The following is a 26,969-nucleotide window of genomic DNA, read 5'->3' as shown; positions in this document are numbered from 1 at the left end:
TCCGCATGACAGACAGTATTGCTGGCCAAATTTAATACGGACAGTGATTAGCCTCTCAGAATATGAAAAAGCAGAGGTTTACCATGGAATACTTATTTCTGAAATGCAATTCCCCATACGCATTAGCTTGATACATGTTCCATTGCCATGATCAAGGCAGACACTGGTTTAGAGAATCTAATCACTGCTGCACCATGTGTGAGGGAAGAGAAAAAGCACAAACAATCAGTGACATTCAAAACTGCAGGCTATCACAGAGAGACAGACATGCTCTTCCACTTCAAATAAAAAAAATCTATCATTAACTGAGCAGGCTTGTAACCTATTCCTATACAATATTGTCTAAAATTAAAAAGAAATATTCTGTCGTGCTCTTTGTAGAATGTACTTCTTGGTCCTTTCTCTTGAACTATAATTTCAATGTGCCATCAGCACAAATTGACACGCAAAGAAAAAAAATACTAATCAGAACACATGCTACACTTGATTACATGTTAATCTGATATGAAATCACTCCATGTAGCTCATTTCTAAGCATGGTGTAGCCACAAATATATGTTCTGGAGCCTCAACTAAGCCGATGGTTCAAATTTAAGTGAACCTGGAAACGTTGCAATGCACTCTAGTCATTTTCGACTTGTTCGTGTTTGAATTTATGCTGATAGTTTCAGTTTGAGTTTATACTCATAGTTTCCAGTTTACAGTGATGATCTTGACACACCATGAAGATAACCATAACTCCTACAACACAAACCCAGGGCTGCCTTGGATACAAGCAAATCTGGTACATAATATAGCATGTACGCTTAGCATGTGATACAAAGCCAGGAGGGTTGCATGGAAAGGAAATAAGAATAGTGGCTGCAGAGATTATTGAAAGAGCTGCACAGTCTGCACTTCGTCGAAAATCACATCTAGACTGGCGAGTGATGTATGTATGCTGAAATGAAGCAATTACTTCATCAAGCCAAAACATATTAACTGTCTTAACAACATAGAGTGCCATTTTGTTGTGTTTATAATCAAGACAATTACACTGTGGTTTAACTACAAGCTCATGCCTACACACTTTCAAAGCCTCTCTTGGACTCTGCTCACCAAAAGAAGATGACTGGGCAGTCGAGTGTGGCGGCAAAGTTGAGGGCAGCATGGGCATCGCCTTCACTGGCGGCACCCTCGCCAAAGTAGCAGACGACGCAGTTCTTCTTTTGGGCAAGCTTGAACGCATACGCAGAGCCTACAGCTGTAATTAACAGCACAGAAGAAAGATGACGCACAGTAAGCCTGCAAGTCGAATGAATCCTGTTAATTTTCAGCAAAGCTCTGTCAGCATCTTCTTTCACACAGAAGGCAGGTCATGTGAGTCTATATTGTTTACATTCATCAATCCGACCTTGTCAGCAGAAAAACTAGCATGATAGTGCGCTTGTTTAGGTCAGAATGGACTGTGATTAAGCCTGACCGAGTGACTGGCTGCAAGCCATATGAGGCACGGATTCAACCAGGAAATAAACAGCTTGTAGCATTATTGGCATTACTTCTGCTGGCTGCACATGACAATTTCTGCCATGATTCTGCAAGTAGCGTTGCATTTTCTTCTGAAAGATTTTGTTTCCTGGAATCCAAATGCGATTTGAATTGCTCAGGGTGACATTCAGGCGAGTCCTCGAAAATGATGGGTGCAATTCACCGCAATAAAATGGGAGCAACTGTGATGAGTTACCTTGGGGCATCTGCGTGGCGAGCGGTGAGCTGATGGTGACGAAGTTGTGCTTGTCGCTGCCATAGTGGACGGGCATGCCTCGTCCCTTGCAATCGTCCAGCTCATTGCCATAGCACTGGCCCATGAACTGAGCCAGCGGGTAGTCACGCCACACTAAGACTCCTGCAGTGTTTTGTGAACAGAAGTGCTGCAAGATGGCCAAGACTCTGGTGGTTCACTATCAGAAGCACTAACTAAACAGCTCTAATTAATTAAACAGCACTAGCTTTGCTATGTTGTTTGCTTTGATTCAGCACAGCTTGGTTCTATTTGAAGTTCAAATTTGGCATACATTCAGCATCTTCCGATGTTATGTCCATTTTAGTGCCGGTAAGCAAAATACTTCGCTAACATGCTGACAACATGTGCATCGGCTCTTCTAACAGCCTGCCTTTGTTTTACCACGGCACTGCAAGAATGCATAACGTGCAGCATACCCGCTTCTCGATACTGTCCGTAGATGAGGTCATTGTTGTCGAGGGCAGCAGCACTGCCAAAATGTGTGCCCTCCTCGCCAAAGTTGGTCATGTAGAAGGAGATGCGTCCTTGCCTTTGTGACTCGTACAGGACTCTGTCCATGCTGTTCAGGAGCGTCATACCCTGGTACATCTTCAGAAGCATCTGCTCTGGCAGCTGTCAAGTGCAGAGTTCAAGACAGGGATCAGCCACTACTTCATGAAACAAGGGTAACTAATGCGTGCTGTTGAACATTGGGTGGTTCAAGATATATGGGAGAATGCGAAGTAGTAGATGTAGCTCAGTGCAGACGTGGATGAAAGCAGGAGCAGCGGGACACATTTAACTGGCAGTAAGTAAGTCTCGTCACTTCTTTTGTCCTCGTCTAAATTCTGCTACATCTACTGCCCACAACAGTTAACCAACAAGCCCACGTTGAGAACTTAATGGTGATGAAGACAATGTCACTGTCTGCTTTGTGTCACTGAATACTCTGCAATGCCAGCTCAAGCTAACATTTATGCTTGTGCAACATACCCCCTTCATGTTATTTTTCTTCGTTGAAAATTTCGTTTCATCACATTTCTTGTACCTGCAGAACCATGAAAATCGTACAGCAGCAGAACAAATGACAAATTTTCAATGGATCTGGGAGCTTTCTCAAGTTTACAGAATGTGGACTTCATGTGAGAACAATTTATAGGAACGTCAGATGTGAGAATCCCAACTACTTCATCTCTAGCATACCTGGAAAGCAGCTACCCAGACGCTTAATATATATGCCCCATGCAAAAGATTGTAAAGACAAAAATTCAGGACATCTATACACTTCTTATGAATTTTGCATGAATTAGTGCCCAACTGAACGCTGCTGAACAGTTCTTCGAGTTATGAACTCCGTGCGGGCAAGTGAGCCATTGCAACACAGGCAAGAGCTTGCGTGGACAAGGAATGCATGGATAACAGAAGCTCCTGAGAGTGAGCGCAAGGTTGATGTGGCATCGCCAGCGATGCCTTTTCCCCCTCACACAATACCACGGCAGCAGGCATTCCCTTTCGCCCGCTCTGCTTTGTCGAGGCCTGAGCCAGCAAGCCAGCATCATGAGCGCGTGAGGCGCACATGCGATTTGGCGTAACAGCCAATGGGAAGTTAGGTGCCGTTTTGTTGCCACAGCCGCTGCCGCCTTTTTCGCTCAATGAGTCATTTGACGTTTTCACATCAATACAGAAAGTGAACACGCTACATGGAGACAAGCTGACACTGTGAGGGCAAACATCTAGCCCTCTACCTTCCAACTTACTAAAACATTTCACACTTACTATTTAAACTTGCAGTGCAGATCCAATCAGAAGTGCTTCAAGATGTTTGCAATATATCTTAAATGTTAGAATTTTAATCACTACTTTTGATTTTGATGCACTGCCTTCGTGTGCACAATCGTGCGCATGGCAACAGAATGGGATACCTGTTTCAATGGGAGTAATGTTCATGGTTTTAAGCATCTCGGATTACGTTTTCCAATGCTGTTATTTTCAGATTCAGCTATGGACATTTAAATGCTTTTATGACAACAAATGTTGCTACAGTAAGCTATTTTGGCACTAGCAGGTAGCGTGTACTAGCACATGAATATCCTGCTCACCCTGTCGCTTTTTAAAGCTGTAAGGCAGTCTAGTTGATTGGCCTACAGTTGTAAAAAAGCGTGAACATGAAAAATAGGACAGGCACGAAATACACTGAAAGAATGCTGAAAAATATGGTGCGGTACTCATCTTGTTGCTGCAGTGCTAATTATCAAACACTGAAAACCGCAGCACCTTGATAAAACAATGTTTCAAAGGTGCAACACTGATTTATGCATAGAAATAGCATTGTAATGATTCATTTGCACTGCTGCTGAACATGATCTTCAAATGCTTGTCACCATGCTAACACTAAATGATTACATCTAAAAACTTAAAGGCATGGTTGCAATATGGCTTACACATGTTGGAAGAATGTACATGTATAATTCTAGTGTGCCATTGAACACTTCAATTTCACCACATTGTCGAATTCTGTCACACTTTCTGATTTGAGCCAATCGTAGAGGACGTGATTCCCTCTATGAGCCAATCGGAGCAAGGAGGATGCCTCCTTCTACACTTAAAGATTTCTGGATAAACCTATGCTAATTAAGATTTAAACAAATGATGGTGTGGAAAACCTGCGCAAAAGCAAACCTGTGCCGATGCTTGCTTGTACGTGCATATTAAGCGACTGGGGAGCCTGCGAGAGCAGATCAAACAGATGCCACTGGAATCAGCTCTCAGAAGCTTGCGTGTATGACATGCTACTGAAAGCACATCTATGAGCTCAAACAGAGCGCATTAAGTGCGGGTATTGACAATGTGCTTGTTCACCAAATGACACAGCTAAGCATTCTGCACATTGATTGGGCCGTCTTTCTCACAGAGCCTAGTTAGGTGAGGATGTACTACAGAAAGGCTTGCTCAATTCATAACTGCAATGCAAAAACACTTCTATATTTAGTCTAGGTATGCTTGGAAATGAATTAGAAGAGATAACAGCAAGTTTGATTTGATTGCTTGTAAAACCAGACGTACTGCCCTGTAATCTAACATGAGAACTTCTGAAGTGTGTCAGTGATATTGACACAAATTAATGATAACATTGAAAGCATTTGTTGTGAACAAATTGATGTGGACAGGAGAAGGAAAAAAAAGGTGTGCTGTTACTTTTAGCCAAGAAAAACGCAACACGAACGCTGCAGTTTTGCACTTTCAAATGACAGCCATGTCAGTCTCCAGGGTGACAGGCCGTGTCAAGCGCATTGGGTCGGGAGAAGAAAGTACTGACAGCTGAAGCACAGCTGTCATGCCAATGCCATCACACTGAGTTACCATGTCAAGGTTCTGCACATCAAAAGAATGAAACACCGACAGCTGAACGCTAGTCTGCGTTGGCTCCTCACAACATCTGTGTCATTTCACTTTAAACAAGTCAGGTTATCATGGCATAATAGAACAGAACAAGAACAGCCGCCCATTCATTCTTGTTACTTTTAGACTCTGCTTGAGTTTTACACGGAAGTTAGAGGAATTTCTGCGAGCTAAAATGCTAGCTTTTTGTTTTTGTCCACCAGCTGAGTGATGCCATTCAAACTAATACGCAATGATTGGATAAAAATAAACCGTCTATCTCGTCCGTCACCAAAATGACATAAGGTGTCAGATTTACTGCTAGCTATTACAGAACTAGCAGTGACAGCCAATATGTGTAACACTTGTTGGTCTCTGGCTTAACGAGATGCGAAATCAAGCTCTGGCTTGCTAACTGGAAAAAAAGAAGTGTGAATAGAAAAGAGCGTAGGTTAAGGCGTGTGGGTTCGTAACTGTAACCTACAGCTAGGGCATGTTGGTTCATAACTTCATAACCTCAGTGAATATGAAGTAGCAAATGGGGTGATATGGCATGTCTATACACTCATCCATGCAAAATGTGGGGCACTGAAAAGAATAATGCAGGCCAAGTATGCACTATCAGATAAAATTTTGAATGGGAGCAACCCACCATACATACAGAAGCAATAGAGAGAATAGTAAGTGTGCCACTAAGTATTATATTTACTGTGTTCTAATGCACACTTTCTTTTTCAGAAAAAAATTTCACTCAAATATGATGTGCACGTGAGAAGAGAATAGAGAACTAAAACTGCAATAGGTGGCACTGAAATCCCACTACCCTAATCTTGAATCTGTCCTTACAATCTTGAAGGCCGTGCTGCGAGCGCTGGTCCACTGTGACTTGGATGCAGTAAATTTTATTTTTCCAAGTGAGCAAAATCATTATTTATCTCTTACTGTAAAAGTGTGGTAAGGGTACAATCAAGAGTAAAAAATTGGATGCACGCTACAATTGAAGGTGCATTGGAATCTAGTAAATACAGTATACATGCCATGAATTATTTATAGTTGATTAACGTGTGGCAACTAAACCTGTACTGTTCTTAGATGACTGAACATAAAAAATGTGCAACTGCTAAGTGCAAGTGCCTGCAAATGTTATTTTGCTCTGGCATGTCTGGCTATTTTCCAAGGACGAGAGTCCTTCGAGGCTGACTTGTTCCCGGTAAAACTGGACTGAAAGAAATTGGTATGTTTTTCTTAGGGCTTTCTGGTTCTTAATTAATGACTCTTTAAGTCCTGTCTATTAATATTTTTTGTGCACACTGATACAAAAGTTTGAGAATTCAAAGCCGGGCTGACTGATCTTTGAGATGAAAGATACAAACAGTATGTCTGTGCTGCTTCTATCTCATGTCCCATGTTACACAAACTGACACTACTCTATGCATTAGCACTGTTGTTGTCTATGGTTTGCAATATTAGTTCTTTTGTGGTTTTCCTGGTTTCATTTCAATTTGTTCATGTGAGATTGCTGGGACAAGACAAAAATTACTTGCCAGTCCCACCTACACGAAAAAAGACACCGAAGCCAGAGAACGCATAGAAAAAGTTATTTATGCTTAGTTGAACCATACAAATAATAAGAAAAAGAACAATGAAAGTGGACAAAACGTTGACTTGCCACAGGTGGGAGACGACCTCGCATCCTTCGCATTACCCATTGTGGTGCTTTACGTATTACGTTGCCGAGGTGGCCTTGCTCTCGCCAACTTTCTTGGGTATTTGCATATGTGTACAAGGTTAGCCCTGAGAGTATAATGCTCATGACCAAGCCAGCAGAAGGATCCACTCATTCTTTGGCCTCATAAATTACTTAGGTGTTTCTGAATAAGCGCCTCCCAGTCACTTGACCTCCTGTATTTATCATCACATTACACTTGGGCTGCCTCAGTACAAGAGGAACCTGTACTCTGAATCTTTCATCCCAAAAACAAGCCAAGACTGGAATCGCCCTCCTTCTTCCATCACGTCTCCATCACTCATCCTGAGATGTTCAAGATTGCTGCTGTCTGTGTCCACGTGCTGCTTCCTTACTCTACCCTAAAGTTTGTTTTGTATAATCACTCCTCTCTGTAATGCCTGCATGGCCCTGAGAGTAAATAAATAAAATGAAACCTTGGTTTAAAGATGACACTTATGCCTATTTCTTCTCAGAGTCTACATCTTTGCGCTGTTTATCTGTAACACTGTGCAATTACCTGGGGATCCTCAGAAGGCACAATAGGCTTTCCATCCCGGCTGAGGACATGGTAGACAGGGAACCCTTGAGAGACAACATGTGTGCGGAAATCAATGCTCTCGGTCCAGTCGCACCTGGTGCCCAGGTACTGTGGTCGGCTCGTGTCATCCAGCGGTGGGACTGAAGACGACGAGGAGTTGCCACCTTGATCATGTTGCTGTGGCAGTTTAGGAAAAAAAAAAAAAACTTCACCAAAGTGGCAAGTGGTCACTTGTCTATGAAATGTTCCAGCAAAGTCAAAGTAACACCCAGCTCGTGATAATTCAAACAATGCTCAAGCTTTTCATTGGCCCTTGTTATGTTCTTGGCACAGTTTGAAGCCACTAATTGTAAGCAAGTTGATTGCAAATTTCAGTAAATTTGAACTTTGTAGCTTCCCAGAGTAGATAGAGAGGTTGGAAATGGCTGATAGGAGGGCCTTCATAAGGAAGAACTATCAGAACTTGACCAAGTTTGATACAAAAGCTGCTGCATACAAAGGCAAGTGGGTAGCATACATACTGACACAAATACATTGTTTATCTTTTTCTGGTGACCATTTTTAACTGTTTAACAACTGTTTTGCAAGTTTTTCATGCTATTGTGCTCCAAGTGTTGCTTGTCTTTCTGGGCACAAATTGGTCCAGTAGAGAGTTAGATTCGGACTCAGTTTTGGCACAGACTGGTTCTTGCCATTAATACATCATGACAATATCATCATGTGGATAACCTTGTATGGTTGAACCTCGATATAATGAACAAAAATATATAAAAAATTGCTGGCTATAACAATATAAATCTAAAATGTTCCTTGTTGATATCAGCATGAAAAAACAACAAATATTCGATACAGTGAAGGTGTTTTCATATTTATTTATTTGTTTAGAAAGACCTCACAGGCCTATGAAGAGGCATAGCACGAGCGGGGCATATGGCACAGTTTATCACATGATACAATCGGTAAAAAGATATCGATAAAAACATATCAGTAGCAACTTTGATAGCAATGTGATTTGGTGCACGTACCCATTCAAGGCTGTTATGCAAGTGTTCATGTAATGTGAGCCACATTTTTTCTTCATCATCAGCCTATTTTATGTCCACTGCAGGACGACGGCCTCTCCCTGCGATCTCCATTACCCCTTTCCTGCACAAACTGATTCCAGCTAGCGCTTGCGAATTTCTTCAATTCATCACCCCCACCTAGTCTTCTGCTGTCCTCGACTGTGCTGCCCTTCTCTTGGCACCCATTCTGTAATCCTAATGGTCCACCAGTTATATAGCCTACCCATTACAGGACCTGCCCAGCTCCATTTCTTTCTCTTAATGTCAATTAGAATATTGGCTATCCCTGTTTGCTCTCTGATACACACTGGTCTCTTCCAGTCTCTCAACATTATGCCCAACATTATTTGCTCCATTGCTCTTTGCATGGTTTTTACCTTTTTTTTCGAGCTTCTTTGTCAATCTCCAAGTTTCTTTTCTGCCCCATATGTCAGCACCGGTAGAATGCACCGATTGTACACCTTTTTTTTCAGTGATAATGATAAGCTTCCAATCAGGATCTGACAATGTCTGTCGAATGCGCTCCATCATCATCATCATCATCATCAGCCTGGTTACGCCCACTGCAGGGCAAAGGCCTCTCCCATACTTCTCCAACAACCCCGGTCATGTACTAATTGTGGCCATGCCATGCCTGCAAACTTCTTAATCTCATCCGCCCACCTAACTTTCTGCCGCCCCCTGCTACGCTTCCCTTCCCTTGGGATCCAGTCCGTAACCCTTAATGACCATCGGTTATCTTCCCTCCTCATTACATGTCCTGCCCATGCCCATTTATTTTTCTTGATTTCAACTAAGATGTCATTAACTCGCGTTTGTTCCCTCACCCAATCTGCTCTTTTCTTATCCCTTAACGTTACACCTATCATTCTTCTTTCCATAGCTTGTTGCGTCGTCCTCAATTTGAGTAGAACCCTTTTCGTAAGCCTCGAGGTTTCTGCCCCGTAAGTGAGTACTGGTAAGACACAGCTATTATATACTTTTCTCTTGAGGGATAATGGCAACCTGCTGTTCATGATCTGAGAATGCCTGCCAAACGCACCCCAGCCCATTCTTATTCTTCTGATCATTTTAGTCTCATGATCCGGATCCGCGGTCACTACCTGCCCTAAGTAGATGTATTCCCTTACAACTTCCAGTGCCTCGCTGCCTATTGTAAATTGCTGTTCTCTTCCGAGACTGTTAAGTATTACTTAAGTTTTCTGCAGATTAATTTTTAGACCCACTCTTCTGCTTTGCCTCTCCAGGTCAGTGAGCATGCATTGCAATTGGTCCCCTGAGTTACTAAGCAAGGCAGTATCATCAGCGAATCGCAAGTTACTAAGGTATTCTCCATTAACTTTTATCCCCAATTCTTCCCAATCCAGGTCTCTGAATACCTCCTGTAAACACGCTGTGAATAGCATTGGAGATATCGTATCTCCCTGCCTGACGCCTTTCTTTATTGGGATTTTGTTGCTTGCTTTATGGAGGACTACGGTGGCTGTGGAGCCGCTATAGATATCTTTCAGTATTTTTACATACGGCTCGTCTACACCCTGATTCCGTAATGCCTCTATGACTGCTGAGGTTTCAACAGAATCGAACGCTTTCTCGTAATCACTCGTAATCTCAAATGCGCTCCAACCCACTCCAACCCATTTTTATTCTTCTGTAAATTTCCTTCTAATGATCGGGGTCCCTTGTGAGTAACTGACCTATGTAAACGTACTCCTTCACAGACTTTAGAGGCTGACTCGCAATCCTGAACTCTTGTTCCCTTGCCCGGCTATTGATCATTATCTTTCGTCTTCTGCATATGAATCTTCCAACCCCACTCTTATACTCTCTCTGTTAAAGCCCTCAATAATTTGTTGTAACTCGTCCCCAGTGTTGTTGAACAGGACAAAGTCCTCTGCAAACCTAAGGTTGCTGAGATATTCGTTGTTGATCCTTACTCATAAGCCTTCTCAGTTTAATAGCTTGAATGTTTCTTCCAAGCACGCAGTGAATAGCATTGAAGAGATTGTGTCTCCTTGTCCGACCCGTTTCTTTACAGGTACATTCCTATATACCTTTCTTGTGTAGAATTATGGTAGCTGTGGAATCTCTGTAGATACTTTCCAAGATATTTATGTAAGCATCCTGTACTCCTTGCTTATGTAACACTTCTATGACTGCTGGTATCTCGACTGAATCAAATGCCTTTTTGTAATCTATGAAAGCCATATAGAGAGGCTGATTGTACTCTGCAGATTTCTTAATTACCTTATTGATGACATGGATGTAATCCATTGTAGAGTGTCCCTTCCTGAAACCTGCCTGTTCCCTTGGTTGACTAAAGTCCAGTATTGCTCTTATTCTATTGGAGACTGTCTTTGTGAATATTTTATATAATATTGGAAGTAAGCTTTGACACTAGTCACAAACTACTTTGAACTACATGGACTACTACTTTGACACTAGTCAAGCACGCGAAACTAGGCATGCCATGTCTACCCATTATTTCTCTTATGCTGTCGTCATGCCATCATCATCATCAGGCTGAAGATTGAAGTCATGCTTCTGTGAAAATGTGCAACACTGTTCACTTTTCACACTTTCACTGCCACTCCAGAGATAACTCGGGGACCAATCCTCGCATTTCCTGAGTGTACTTTTTGTGTTTCTTTCAGCGCACCCTCTGCTACTCCTGAAGTAACTCATGCAAACTATAACGATGTGTACCCGTTGTGACATCTATGCCTAGGTCATTTAAACGAAAAATCTGTTAGTGAAATTTATGACAGCAGGGAGAGCATGTGTCTCTGTGCTCTGTCACTTGGTCTCGGCAGGGCATTCATGGCGAGCTGCTGTGGCAATACCATTCGCATACTGACAGACAAAGGAATTTATGAAATGTTGTTGAATTCTGCATTTGAAAAAAGCCATGATGAAAAACCAACTTCTTGTACCTTCAGATGTCAGCTGAACGAAAATGCCAAAAAAACACCTCGCAGAAGCTGAGAAGCAAAAAACACGACAGTCGAAGGGTTAAAGGGAACACACGAGTGAAGAACCCATGTGAATTCTTTCCTTTGGCAAGTGTACAATCGTACGCTTGTACAGGTGCGAAGATGAGATTGCGCACATTTCAAAAAAGTTATTAAATGTTTGGCAGTGTTTGCTGTTGCAGTAAATGAGTTCACAGACAAAACAATCAATGAAGTTGGATGATTAGAATTTTTTTAAATCGACGCTTTCTTTGCCTACACTCCCAAGTTTCACACACGCACGCACACACACACACAGGTTATATCAGTACCCACTGCGAGATCTACAAGTTATTTAAACAAAATATTTGTTAGTCTGATTTCTGACAGCAGGGAGAGCACTAGTTTCAGAGCAGTATTGGAATTGTTCAAGCTTGAATTTATGCAGACTTCACGCACATAGCACACTCACTCCGAGCTACTGCTGCTGCTCAACAAGTGGTTAAACAACAGGTGGCTGTGTAAAGTTGGACTGAGTCATACTGCAAGTGCTCATGCACTGAGCCTCTCGCTTCTATGCTTTTTTTATTTTGCAATTCATAGCCGTAGTTGCTTTTACGCCACAAAACCCTATATTCCCTTTTTTATATTGCTTGCGTCTTTGCTGCATGCTCTGCAGAAATGGCAGACATTCTCCAACTACGAGTCATTTATATAGAGTTTGACAGTTCAATCGTTTTGCAATTATTTTTATTCATTGTGCAGAAAGTGAACATTATATATATATATATATTTATATATATAAAGCCTTCAAGGAAACCGGGCATGACTAAAAGATAAGCAGACATGTACTGTAGTCGCTGAAACATGGTTTAAGACAATAGAGGACAGTGAAGGCTGGGAGGCTCAGTCTTGTCTGAGTCTTTTTATTGTTCAAAAGAAACAAAACAAATTTAACCTGTACAAGTGAAACCACTCAAGTACTATACAATATATATATATATATATATATATATATATATATACATGGAGCATAGAGTCACAGGAACTGGCGTAGAAATAGTTTAAAGAATAGAAGCACGTAGGAAAAAAATTCACCAATGATTACAAAACCCCTAATGCAAAATTTGAACGCAGCTCTATACCTGTTTTCATTTCATGTCATATTGAGGCAAAGAATTTGAGAGAGACATGTAGCAGAGGTCAAGCACATCGGATTTTATACATGACTTGTTGAAGGTTCCAGTGTAATCACTGGCACCATTTGGCTTCCAGAAACTACTACATAATTTGTGTCACGCACACACTTGCATTACAAAAACATTTAAAACCAAGACAATCAAAACAAGTGCAAGCGAGAGCTGACGCGAGCAAACGATAGTATGAAACAAGCGGTCGGGCGAGTCCGCATGAAACCAGTTTTCCAAGCGCACATCACTGAAGGGGCTGCCCTCATTGGTCTCCACCATTCGCGCCTCTCGTCTTCTGCCACTCCAGCCTTCATCAAGAGTCTATATGAGAGTCAGTAAAGTCCTGTTAATTTTCCTACGTGCTTCTATTCATGAAATAAATAAGTAAACACACACACCACACATACACATAGATCCAACAAAAGGTCAAGCGTTTAATTAAATAATACATGTACGCTACTAACAGCAATATGAACAATTATTTATTCTTATCCTATGCTAGGTTTAATTTCATGAAATGTTTATTTTAATGCACAATGCTTTTCACAAGCTATTCCAAGCTGTTTGTCAAGGGAAGAATGGAGACAAAAGGTGCATGGCATACAATGCAATAGGTAGTCGTAAGGCTCCTGCGGATTTGTTATAAGGAATAACGATATTTTATTTGACTTAACCCTTCACTCTATTATTCCTTTTACTTTAAGCTGTATTTATAACTTCAATTATCTTTCTGATAGCTAACATATAGATAGCTCACAACAGCTATCAGTGATATAAGTGGCACTTGGGTTTTTTTGGAGCAGGAATATATGCTTTTGGAGCAGTAACTTACTGGTCTGGTGCAAGGAGGAAGCTCTGTACAAGTTAGGACATTCTGAAGCATTGCATTCAATATGTATTATACTAAGATGCATGTATATTTCTTAAACTTGGTGTTCCATTTTTTTTCATCATTATACAGTCAAAGCCACTTATAACAATATTCAAGCGCCATGAAAATTCCATCGTTATAACAAGTAATTGTTATAACTGGGTTGCATGAAAAAAAAAAAGATAGGGGCCTGGCAAAGCTGTTGTGAGAAAACTATGATGGCAGGGAGGCCAATGACCTTCCCCACCACCTTCTTCCACCTGGCTGCTGATTGTGTTGCCTTGTTTAACCGTTTAACTCTGCTTTTTGCACACTCTGATTGCGTGTTACAAGCCGTGGCTGTTGGTGTTCAAGAATGGCAATGCTATAACAACTGCAAAGAGGGGTCATGGACAACAAGTGGCATGTGAGCTCCACCAAGGCAATTGCTGGGGTGGCCCCAAAAGGAGCCTTTTAAAAAAATGCGAGAAGGTTGCCTCAGCAGCCTGTCAGCTTGAGAAATCCAAAATAAGTGCTGTGGCAAGATTGCCACAAGCATCTTGCCACATGCTTCTCACTGGCTTGCACAAGAAAACTCCATGTTCATCAGCATTGCTTGCTTTATGCAAAGCTTGCCCACATCCTTCTCTTAGGCATCTAGGCGCTCCACGTAATGCAGCATAAAGGCCCTCATGAAAACAGCCCCAGAGGGACTGAATCATCTGCAGGGCCTCCTGTGAGGACAATGTTGAGGCAGCCTGGCCTACCATGTAATCGCTCCCGCGATGGCCGTCACTGTCGCCGTCGCTGTCCAATGCAAGCACGTTCGTGATGATTGCCTCATCGGTTAGAAGCACTGCATTTCCAAATCTATAGCAGTGCACTTTATTTTCACCGGCAATGTCGTGCATTGCCGATGATCAGTGGATCGATCAGCCATCTACTGCTTTGGTGGCGAGCCAAATGAGGCTGAGAAACCGCATGGCTAGGAACGACTTCGATGCAACCAACAAAAACAAGCACAAGCAACTTAACCCGTTGGCAGAACTGTGCAGAATATGTATATATAGTGATTCAGGGGAAGGAGAAAGACGCTATTTTCTGCTACCTGTGAGGGAGCATGGCTCAGCAGCAGGGGGAGGGGGAGAAAGGGAGAGTAAAGAGAGGTAAGGAGGGAGAAGTAAGTAGCTTGTGGGAAGGTTCAGGTGCAACAACATGCCCTGGCAGGACACTCCAAGGAGCAGATGGGCAGGGTATCAGCTACAAGGCTGGCGAGTCCAGCCACAGCAGCAAACTTTCTCTGGGAGTGGCTGGGGTGGCTTGCCGCTGGCCACACGCGTCCGGATATGCTGTAGTCAGTAGTTTGAGCAGCCGGCGCCATGTGAAGTCGGATGCGGCTACTGCAGTAGTTGCTCCAACAGGAGCATGGTGGGCTGTTTTGGCTGCTACATATGCCTCTTCATTTCCGGCTATCCCTATGTGTGAGCGCAGCCAGCGGAGTAAGAGGGGGATGCCACTCCTTTGGATTGCAGTGAGCCTAGTGAGGAGTACGGCGACGGTGACTCTTGCTTGTTCAGGTTCGATTAGTCCCTGGAGAGCCAGTCGGAAGCTTGAAAAGATGGCCACAGGGATCTGTGATGGGTGCTCGGCAAGGTAGTTCGCTGTAAGTGGAGACCAGCCAGCTCTGACACTGTCGAGCTCACAGCAAATGGGAGGCAGCAATGCAGGGTCTCTCCAGCTGCAGGAACCGTGCAAACTGTGGCGACTGAGCCACTGTCAGGGAGGACAGACCTATCCGTGAAGTGATGTCCACCTAGTTCATGCAGCTTGTACAGCGCTGCCTGCTCTAGCTTGTATGGTGGGGTCCTCTTATTCCATTTCCCTTCCAACTGGAAATGCACCTTGACTGGCTGCTGGTGGGAGGGTAGTGTCACTGCTGTGGGAGCCTGGCCTACCAGTTTGTCGTATAGTGCGCAGATGCTGCCCACCCAGGAGGAGGGTCAGCTCCACAGTCTGCGTGCCAGGCCATCGCCATAAGGAGCATGGTGCAAGCGGTCTATGTCGAGAAGCCCCTGCTGCAGCATGAGCAACAAGAGAGGCCAGGCTTGGGCTTCCGCTAATGTAGCAGCCGCCGGTGACTGGCTTGGTAGTCCGAGAAGGGTTCTCATGGCTGTCCTGTGCTCCAGTGCTAGCCATTTCTTGCAGGTCGACATTATGTTTTGTGGCAGCATGGTATACTAGGAGGACCCATCATGTTGTGCAGCCTTGTCCTCGCTGGAGAAACCAGCAAACAGCTGTTCTCACCCTGCGTGCCTTGATTGTGGTGGCCTTGGCAGTGGGTATCGATGTGAGGTGGTGGCCCACCTGGAGCTCCAGGTATGCGACCTTTTCCCCCATGGGATGGGTGTGCCTCCCAGGACCAGCTTTCCGACAGTGACACGGGCAGCAGCTATGGGATGGATGAGCAGGACCTGTCTTTGTGGGGGAGACTAGAAGCCCAATGCTCCAGAAGTAGGCAGCTACTGCATCCAGGGATCATTGCGGTGGTGAGCGGATGTCTTGGAGGTTTCGCCTTGGTCTGCGCGTTCATAGGGTCATGTCATACGCATATAGCGAGCAATCTAGGAGGGGCGCTGTGAGCGCAGTTAGTGTGGTCCATTCGTGTTTTGGAGGGTGGTGCAGGTTAGAGCTATTGGCGCAGCCCATTCGTGTTTGGAGGGGTGGAAGGGCAACGAGAGAGAGGCACACGAGGCTGCCGATACGGTGAAGGCTGAGCCTGGCTGAGTGCGCAGCGGCTGTTGGGGCGGCGGGGAGGGTGCAGCGGCTCAAATTGCTCTTTCTTTTTTCTTTGCAAGGTTTTTGCATTCTATTGCTTTTTGGTACAGACACCCAGCAGCCGGACTTCATCGTTATAACCGATAATACGGCATGGGGGCATTGTAGTAGATGGGTTATTTCACCAGAGAAAACATATAAAAGTTGACGGTGCAACAGCTTCTCATTGTTATAAGAAATATTGTTATAAATGGTATCAGTATAAGATGAAGATAAACACAGACTTAACTGTAATTCACAGTTAATCTTTCATTTCAATAAGGAGTTAATTCTTCCCAAGCAGTCCTTGGCTTCATTACCCGTCTCATCTGCAAATGTTCCACCTGGTAAAGTGTTTCATCTGCTAAAACAAGCTGAATGCATACAGTCGCCCAAATCTTTATTAGCTCTTTCTCTACCATGGGGAAATAGCTGTTTTTTGTAGGCTATACCAGACTTCATTTGCTCAAGGAACTACAGCACTCAATACTTTATGTAATACATAAAAAAAACAGAATGAATGTGCTTTTTACGCATAAAGGTTTTATTAACGAGACACATGTCATAAAAAACATAAATTGCCAGAATCAAGATTGTGGGATAAAATTGAACAAATTTTGTAGAGGCGCTTGTATCCACTAAGAAAGAATGTAACAAAAATTATGAGATATACAGAATGTATAGCCATTTAATAGGCACTATCTCTGAAAAAAAGATCGATATTTTTCATTGAACAGATATTTCACTAAAAAATCTTCACGGCAAGCTCTACATTTGGGTGTGTTGGGCTTCGGCTGCTGATGTGTTCTGGGCAGGTTTGCGTCATCGTCGCTCTCAGAGTCTGTTTGACAAAAAGGCAGCATCCTCAGACTCGCGGCTGCTCAATCTATCGATAAAATCAGCCGCAGATGCAGTGGGATTGTGAGATCTGCTATCTTTTGAGGCGGCCACGCTGCTCACGGAGGCAGCCACGATTGCAAAACTTCGGAGAGCATTTAAAAATGACCACCTGGTGGGAAAAAAGCGAACTGCTTAGAAAACAAAAATATAGTTCTCCTCCTTCACTTCCAATAGCGCAGTGTGTCTATGAGCGGTGCAGAAGGTGTCGAAAGCGGCGTTTCAAACCATTGATAGTGGGCTAACAATGCCCAATGGGTGCGGTAGGGAAAGAGGTAATATGGTGCGAGCGTCACATCTTCGTGTATTGCGCCAGGCTAGGCTCATGCTAGTCACAGCGTATAGTCTTCCAGGCTGTTCCATTCACACCGACACATCTGCCCCACTGCAAGGCACTGACGAACTACCTGGTAGGTGTTTACGTGATGTTAAAGAATTGGGTGAGCAAGTTGGTAGCTGATCAGAAGCATGACTAAACAGCATAAATCCAAGTGGAACAGAAATAAAGGACACTATATTTATTGTTGACCTCACAGGTATAGATGGCATAGCATCTGTGTTGTGTAGCTTGTGCATTCTTGTCTACTTCCTTGTCCCATTTTTGAATTTCTTCCTTCTCCATGTCCAGGCTGCCTCATTGTAATAAAATGTGCCTTATGCACTTGGTGATGTACTGTTAAATGGCTGCGAAAAAGGTGGGTTGAGCAGCTGAGCCCTCACAATTGTGCATTGCCATAATTACATTAAAGAATTATTATTGCGATAGCAACTATATGAATATTCCAGGTGAATTTATGTCGGCATAGTTGGTGTCAGCGTGAGGTTCCGTGTAAAGTCCAAGTTTATTAAGATCGCGGCCACACGCCATATGCTGTAGTTGCGAGGGAAAGCGTGCGAGAGTGAGTCGAGAAGGATAGTGGCTTGATGTACAGCACCTTCTTGCTCGCGCAATAATCCCAATCATTCGGTCATTCGGAGCAGGTGCACGGAAGCACAGACCTGGTGCACTACCTGCACTAAACAATAATTTGGTAGAGCATGTACCAGGATTTCCTTCATTGCGCATTTTCGCACAACTGGTGCAGCACTTCCATCTCTGAGCTTTCTATGTTCGAAAGCATGTTTGTTTGGTTTCGCTATTACAAGAGAGTTGCAACAAAGGATGTAGTGAACGCCATCTGCGTGCCGCTACAACTGGCTGCGTCCTTCGTAGTGTTTCAATTTCGTTTTTTTAAATGGCTAGTTTATAGCGCCAATCTGTGGCACCACGTTATGCAGCCGACAGGCAAATCTGTTGGTGCACTGCCCTCCCTACCTTGTCGGTTGATAACGAAAAAGTCAGTCTTAGTTTGGAGCTCATTGCTCATAGTATCATTGCTCTTCGCCCGTGCTACCAACCCACAAGGAAAAGTTTCAGTACTGCATAAGCACCTTCATGAGGAGCCTAAAAGGCAAGCTTATTGCATCAAGGAATGAAAACAAAAACTGAAGAGCTGGACATTGCTTTGTCGAACAAGGCTAAACCCCTTGTATCCGCTTCAGAGTCAAATGGCCTTGGCTTGCGTGTTCACCTCACGCCGGATCCAACATTTCTATATGGCCAGCACTCGCAAAAGAAAATGCCACTATTAGCGTTAATGGCTGGGAGCAACATTCCCTTTTCAGTATATAAAAACAGGCTTTGAGGCTTGATGTCCCTGAGTGAGCTGGGATACCAGAGTCACTCCTTTCATGTGGATCATTTTCTGTCAGCTCGTCGGCAAAACTTATTTTATTCTTTGTGAAGCTGCTTCCATCGTGCAGATTTTCACAGGCTAAATCAGTTACACGTTATGTTCTGTCGCACCAGACACATTAGCTGTCATGTTGGGCATATCTAGTTTGAGCAACATGCAGTAGAGGATACTGTTGGTACACAACACATACTGGGTGCTTTCGTTTTTTTGGACTATACAGAATTTCAAAAAAGTGATTGTGGAAGATCACATAATTCTAGTGCATGAGCTGGGTTACGCAATGAGGCAGACATTATTTGCATGAGAAACTGAAACACATAATTGACTAAAAAAAATTTAGTAATCAAACTTTAAATTAATTACTTTACAGCACATATAAGCCTTTACTAGCTGCAGCTGGCGAGGTTTCAAGGCATATCCACTTGTAACGAATGCACCGTAATACTTGTGGTAAACACATGTGCAACGTCAAACTTGCGGTAAACATTCACTGTTGTTCCACTTACTTTTTTTAACAAAGACTGTTTTATGCATGGACGCACAAAAATAACTGCAATAGCCAAGTATTTCGTCACACACTTTGGGAAAGATTATCTCGAAACTGGTGTCACCCAGAAAATTCATTCTAAGTGGATACACCTTGCAAACTGGCTGGCTACAGTTTGTAAATTGCAGTATGTGCTGTAAAGTCATTATTTAAGAAAGTTGATGACTTCTCGTTACTTATTGAAATATGTATTTATATTTCTTGTGCAAGTAGTGTCCATTGCTTCGAGTAATCTAGCTCAAGAAGTAGAATTTTGCCAAATAGCATGAGTGATTTGTGAAAACTCTGTAGTCTAAGAAAACAAACACCCTCAACAAAGCCAGATGTGTTTTTATTGCAATGACTTTAAAAGACCTACCACTTTCTGGATCTTTATTCTCACTGAAATTTCAGAAAACTGCATTTTGTTTGATCCACATTGTGCAGTACAACACCTGCCACTGCTATTCGCATGGTTGAGTCAAATTTTTACTTTCCAAAAGGCAGTGAGCAGCACCTTCCTTCTACGATGGCAAGGTGCACATACAATGGTGGGAAGGACTCGGGTGTTGACATAGTTGGTACAGCTTCACCTTGGTAGAAACGGCACAAAATGAGACGATAAATGTGAGGACACGACAGGACAGCTGCCACTAACATGTTGCCAACAAGTTAGTGGCACCTATGCTGTTGTCCACTCTTATGTGTCTTCTTGTGTGCCATTTCTACCAAGCTGGTGATACAGCAGTGGCTTTCTTACATTTTCTGGATAAACCTGGCAAGTAGTGATACAAAGTGCTTTATTGAACCAAACGGACCAAAAATGCAATCTTGTGAAATTTCTAGTGACCAGAAAAAGCTGCTCCAAACTTGAAATGTTATTCCAATACTGTTAAAATGAATATGCAGGTCGCCGTATTCAATCATGTGATGGAGAGTTCCGAAATGCTAATAAAGTAGAAACATTGGAAGTACTGACTTCACTAAAAAATGTTGACAACCTTTGGGGCTTATCGTGTTCCCAACAAGAATTGTCATCCTGCATGCTACTTCCCTGACAGGAACATTATGTCACACTTATATTTACGAGCTGTTCTTTGTCTGCAAGTACCAGAAGTGCAGTTTTAGGAAGTGAATATATGCCTCAGATAAGAGTATTAGACCAATTCCAAGAAAGTGCAAGTTTTTCTCAAGAGTCTACAGTTCCGGTTCAGCAGATAATTCAGACAACCTGGCATGGTAGATGAGCATGTATTTCTGTGGGCAGGTGCTGGTTTGCCGTAACCCAGACCTTAGTTAATCCCATAATGGAGTGGGGGGTATAACAAGAAATGCTCTGGCTTTTGGCTCGGTTACACGTCTCATGCAAATTGGTTTCCCTCGGTCATTTATGCAGCCGGCATAATGCCAGCTGCTGCAAAGCTGTAAGGCAGATAAACCAAATGAATAGTGGCATGCTGTTTAACCAGTCCCTGTCTACGACAAACGTGGGCTGATCTCTCTGTGCCCCTCAACAGTGAAAACCTTTTCTTTTACCAACTCCGAGAGAACATACACATTAACACTGAATTTTATGTGCCAAATCCCTCCAACTGACGCTTGGTAATATCTTTACAATAAAATGTTTGATAGCATTCATCCCGTAGGTCTCGTATGTGAAGAAAGCTACAGCTGTTGGTGAAAGCTCATTGTAAAAGCTAGTGTGAATTCTCCAGAAGAGAGATGTTTAGTCTTATCTTTATTGTGACGAATAAATATAAAGCAGGTACAGAAAAGAAATGATAGTAAAAGCACCCATAATGTTTGTGCAACTACAACGTCCTTTTGTCCTGCTCCATCCTCGCCGTGAACTCCTGCATGTGGCGTTCGATCTTGCTTCGCAGCTCTGAGGCGTTCTTCAGCGCCCTGTCGTCCTGGCACGTCCTGAGGTACTGTTCGACGAGGTCAGGTGGATCCCAGCTGTTCGTTCTGGCTCCGGCAGCCGGCGTCGCGACAGGAGCGCCCGCAGAGCTCTCGACCTGACGAAGACGCTTGGTCAGCTGGGTCACCTTATCAGTGAGCCTGTCGATGACTCCGTCTTTTTCCGACACTATTCGCTCCAGTTCCGGCTCCTTGGTTGAATTTTTCTGCGCTCTAGCCTCCCTGCTGGTCCTCTCTTGTTCCCGCAAACTGGCCACTTCTTTTTCGAGCTCCACAGCTCTGTTTCTCCAAAAGTCGGCGGCGTCCGAAGACGACGCGGAAGGCACCCGGGCATACGCATGACAATCGTGGCCGCCGGCGGCAGTCGAAGCGGCCTTGAGATCGCCGTAGCGTTTCTTGATTCGGCTCACGTCTTCCTTAAGCTCACCGATACGTCGGTCATATTTGCCAACCAAATCACCCTGCAGCGACTCGAGGTATGCGACGCGGTTGCGGAGCTGCGAAGCCTCTGCCCGACTGGCAGCGAGGTCGAGTTTCGTCTGCTTCAGCTCGGCGTCGCGTCGCGCCAGCGCGTCGTCTGCGTCGGCGAGCCGGGCCTTCCAGCGCTGGTGCCTCTCCAACACGGCAAGGTCGACGTCTCGCAAAAGCCTGAGGAGCTCGAGTTCGCACGACGAGCCACCGCCACCGTTGGGGAGGTGGATGCGATCGCCGAACAAAATTTCTCTCTCCATTTGTAGCGCCGTCTGTTTCCGCACAATGCGTAAGGCAGGGCAGAGACCTTTCGCAGCTTATCACCGCGCCGCGCTCAACGTTCACGCGGGTTCGTGAGCCTGATGTTTACACGGATCCAGAAGGCCGAAGCGACCGAAGGCCGCACACCACTCACCGCTTTAAAAATGGCGGACATTGAACAAAGCCTGTTTATGGTCAAGCCGCACTTTCGAAGAAAAAATGCCACCGAGAATTTCACAGTTCGGCAGGTTTTGAAGATGTTACTTGCGTCTGAAAGCCGCGTCAAAAAAATTATCACATCCCGATATGAGCTGATAAGGCGAACTCGGGTTACACAAAAGTCTAAGGCATATGTACGACCTGTTGACGGGGCTTACGTCATTCAGTATTTAGCAGACAGTCATACGAAACTCGTGCACGTTTTCCAATACAAACATTGAATGGAAATAACGTCATCGTAATTGCTTCGAGCTTTCGCGCAGATAAACTGGCATAGCGGTGCATCAAACTCCAACCCAGATGTTTTTACGACACAACTATGGCATCGGGAAGCAACGATAAACATTTGCGCACATCGCACACATTGTGCGCATGCCATAACACCTGCGCGCTTCAACGCTCTTGAATCGCGCATGCAAACACACTGCGCTGTTGCCACCGTGACTGTTACTTACTGTGCAGATCGTCGACGTGCGGTAGAGGCGAAAGTCCGGATTTCGTCTTCCCGCTCGCAAAAAAGCGCGGAGCGCTCGGACCGTTGTCCTCGCTGTCATTGTTACAGGAATACTGCTGTCGAGTTGGAAACGAATACTACGATCAGCAGCTGAGTAAACTGACCGGCTACTGGCTGCGCTTCGGATCGACTCGACCTCGCATCGCAAGCTTATTGTTACCTTGGCTCGGCTACATTGGTGGCCACGACGTAACGGCTATGATAGTCTACACAGGGCCAGCACAGGGCACAGGGAACTCTGGCGCTAGTGTCTACGGGAGCTGCAATGGCAGCGGTTGCCTCCAACGTTACTAGACTAGGTTCAGTTGTCAAACTCTCCGTAGGCGCCGTACATTGCGGGTGGCCCCTTGTCTTGGTTTGCCGCCAGAGGGCGGGAGCACCGCAAGTAGCTCTACGCGGGCGCAGCTCTGCGTTGGCGAAGGGGCTTGAGTCCTCAGACTTCGCAACTTACGTACTCAGCAAGTGTTTTCACCGATGCGTCTTTAAATGTTTGTATAGTCTCGCGTTTAGGAGATTGATTAAAAAAACTTTACGTAGCTGTGAAAATGCTGCTGCGCTGCCGCAGAGTGCGTTGTGGAGTCCTTAGTCCAGGGCCGCAGCAGCCCTGGCCGTCCACTGCGCTCTATATTAATGAGCTGTTGCTGATATGAGTAGCTGTAAGTAGCTGATTAGTAGTTGTAATCAGCTGTTGCTGCTTAGTACTAATTAATTATTAATGTGAACGCATGAGGCGATGCTAGCGCGACCACACGATGGTCCAAAAAAGTCGCGGGAGCCCAAGCGAACCAATCGAGGCAGTTCACGACGCCAGTCAAGGCAGAGTGAATTAGGCGAAGTTAATTAAGGCACAGTTAATTAAAATAGAGTTAAGGCACTCGAACCCATGGTCGCTCAAGCCTCGACCTTTGGTGGTGGCAACAAATTACATAAAGAGATGAACTAATTTATTAATGAGTGAATTATGAAGTACACTAACAATTATTGAATAATTACTAATTAATAATGAATTAACTACGCATTACCTAACTAGGCGGATTTATAATAATTTCAATATCTCAAAGCTACGGCTAACATTACCTTGGTTGTGCCCAGCTACGCGGCATTCGCATATTTTAAAACTGGTTGAAGTTAGCTGGGACACACGGTATATACACACTCTCAGCACTTCATTCCGGGATAAAAAAAAATGAAGCTGGCACTATTTCTTTCATCAGAGCACCGCATTCACGAGTGCAATGTTGAAACCTGCGTGAGCTTTGCTCCTTTGCGAGCAGACTTGCACATTCAAAGTGAGTTATCGCTGCAGGAACGGTGCATAAATATGCATTCGCGTCACCAAATAAAATTGGATGGTACGGCCCGTAAACTATTCAAAACGCACACGGCATTCGAAACGCATAAGAGTGTCGCAAAAGTGCACCGAGACTGCAGCAAAACACGCATGTATACAACGCGCCAAAACACATAAACAACGGACAGTGCTTCGTCGCCCTGTCCGCGCCGTGCTGACCGAGCAAAGTGCGACAGCAGCGCCACGAGATGCGCGGATCGGTGGTGGGTCCACGCAGTCACGGGAGTTTGAAAACTAAACCTAGTGCAGTAACGTTGGTTGTCCCAGCATGGGAATTATCATAGAGTTTCCTACAAGAATTGTAGGAAACTCTATGGGAATTATGGGAAGTACATGGATTTGCCTAAACTTCGTCCTTTTGGCTTCAAACGGCTTTGTGAATTTGGAAACTCGTCATTTTCGACAGTGTATTGCGTAATAAGTAATTCAATAAACATCATTAAAATTGCCCGACGGCAGGATTCGAACACAGGGACTCTAGCACAGAAGCCTGATATTGAAGCCATTAAGCCATGGAAGCATGTATCGACAAGCGAATGAAACGCCCTTATGAATTTATCGCGGGCATGGCAGTGCCTTGAGACGCTTGGCGCGTTTTGATTTGGCCACCTGGACAAGCTCAATCGTTGCAATTAATAGCAATTGTGCGCGTTCCCGGCGTCTTCCGCGCTTCGAAGAATATAGATTGCGCTGAAATATACGATAATAAGATTTATATAGCGTAATATACAAAGCCACAAAAATGTCTGAATCCACAAGCACGAAGATCAGACAAATCCATGTACTTCCCATCATTCCCATGGTAGGACAACGACTACAGCGCCAGAGTTCCCTCTAGTCTACACCACTGCTACACATCTACACTAGTGGCGCGAACGGCTTCCTGGGAGCAGGTCTTTCAGTGTGGATAGATGCGGCGGCGCTGGCGTCGACCACTCTTGACAAAAATGGGAGGTGCCTTGGCTGATTACACCAGTGCTATACGCAAATTGAGCTGTTACAGTAACCGGCAGCGCTATCTGCTTGAGCACGCTCGGAGACGCGTCACGTATGAATGGGTGGTTATTATTTGCCGCGCAGCCATCAGACATTTAATCATATATCCTTACACCCATTCTTTTCCTCACGTTTTCCATTGTCTGTGCAAAATGACTGAATACGTGCACACTGCCATGCATCCCTTTATTTCAGCAATTCTGTGCACGCAACTGGCCGGGCTGGCGTGCAAAACACTATTCGATCAAAAAGATCTTATTATGGCTTTAAATTAGTCTATTATACAATAATGCAGCTCACTTCCATATATACTGAGTAGGCAACGATGACTCTTTCTCTACCAGCTTGTACCCGCTGCTATATATAACTTTGCTGTCACCGCAGCTCAGATATGATTATCTTGTCGCGTGTGCGACAAGTTGACTAGTTTTAAATAGATTAATTTTGCCAGTACACTACTCGAATGTTTTGGGAGCTCGCTCTATATACTTTGGGTTTACGGGTGGCATTGAAGAAATAAACATCTTGTTTCCCATTTCTCCCAGCTTGCGGTCATCCGACGTGGGAACAAATGCACATGTTATTTATTCAGGTTATTCAAAAACAGCTTCTTATTTGCACATTAATTCAAAAATTATATAATACAGTTCGTTAGAATAGGCACAAGAATGGCAGCATACATTTATGACGCTGCAGCCATTTTTACTTCAGTTGCCGTGCACTTCGCTTCTCATCAGACACTTGATGTAGAAATGCATTCGTGTGACGACGTAAAAACCGATCAGCTTTGCGGTTAATAGCTTGCAGTGTTCACCACGACCAACACCACCAATGCTGCTCCTGTTGATGAATGCCAACACATAATGCTGTCTTGATGTAGCCAACTCTTGCTAAAGCAGCCAGTGAAAATGTCTTCAAGTTCACTGATAAACACGAAAAGCTTCAGTGAAGGGTAGAGAAGACTAACAAAGTCGCAAGATCAAGTGAAAACGGCAGCATTTAAGCACTTCCCATCTGAAACAGGCAGCAGAAGCTGGTTCATACATGCACTACAATTTGTTTTCAGTACACACTTCCTTGCGACAAAGCCTGCCACATATATAGTAAGTCTTGGGTCACTATGGCGAATAATGTATGGGTGATCCCGTAGAGTCAGAGGACTGCTAGGCGAACCTTCGACGCCTTTAAGATTTTCCTAATCAATTAAGCAGCAAGTAGAAGTAACTGCTGCAGCTTGTACGAACTAGCAGTCTGGCCTTCAACTTTCAAAAGCGAGCTTACAACTTCCTCTTGAACGTTTGATCCAATGACGCTCTTGGCAAGATTGTGATAGCGAAGGCAATTAATGGCATATTAACGCCGCTTTGCGGAGCCGGAGTTTTTTGCGTCAAATATGCAGGCAGGTAGGGCAAAATCTTCGGAACAGCATTAGGGGCAAGCGTTGACATTCCCCTTGGCATTCGAACTTCAACACCATTTATGGTATGCGCGGGGTCGCTCGCAATAAAATGCGGTTCAAGGTGCAACTCGCGCACAGCGCAATTGGCGTCAAGCGGCTTGGTCATTCCGATGGAGGCTACGCTGCTAAAGAAGTCATCGTTCCTCTTCTGTCGGGGCTTTAAAAAGAGATAATTTACAACTTTGTTGCACACGCGCATATCCAGTTGTGCAACCTAGTGCGGAACAATTGTTTAGACTGCTTTTTTAGCCGTTTCGCGAGGATAAATAAGCACACGACACGGAAAAAGTCACGCCGGCCATGCCACAGAGCAAACTAAATGGGAACAGTAGGCGATGACAGC

The 26,969-nt window shown here is 44.2% G+C and overlaps 2 protein-coding genes across 2 annotated transcripts in view; both read right to left on the bottom strand.

Moving 5' to 3' along the window:
- LOC142588379 (2-oxoisovalerate dehydrogenase subunit alpha, mitochondrial-like) overlaps positions 1-23,044 on the bottom strand; it is a 34,797-nt gene extending 11,753 nt beyond the window's left edge. Inside the window, exons 1-5 of the mRNA XM_075700014.1 lie at positions 22,762-23,044; positions 7,387-7,584; positions 2,200-2,395; positions 1,724-1,885; positions 1,099-1,243 (exon numbers count right to left, since the gene is read on the bottom strand). Of these exons, the coding sequence (XP_075556129.1) occupies positions 1,099-1,243; positions 1,724-1,885; positions 2,200-2,395; positions 7,387-7,584; positions 22,762-22,860 (800 nt within the window). The 5' untranslated portion in view covers positions 22,861-23,044. The remainder of the gene's footprint in view (positions 1-1,098; positions 1,244-1,723; positions 1,886-2,199; positions 2,396-7,386; positions 7,585-22,761) is intronic.
- Positions 21,155-22,497, bottom strand: LOC142588383 (uncharacterized). The gene has a single exon (XM_075700017.1). The coding sequence runs from the start codon at positions 22,084-22,086 to the stop codon at positions 21,247-21,249; it is 840 nt and encodes a 279-aa protein (XP_075556132.1). The 5' UTR covers positions 22,087-22,497; the 3' UTR covers positions 21,155-21,246.
- Positions 23,045-26,969: the final 3,925 nt, after the last annotated feature.

The sequence above is a fragment of the Dermacentor variabilis genome, chromosome 7, assembly GCF_050947875.1.
Source record: "Dermacentor variabilis isolate Ectoservices chromosome 7, ASM5094787v1, whole genome shotgun sequence".
NCBI lineage: Eukaryota > Metazoa > Arthropoda > Arachnida > Ixodida > Ixodidae > Dermacentor > Dermacentor variabilis.
This window is presented reverse-complemented; position numbering and strand designations above follow the sequence as displayed.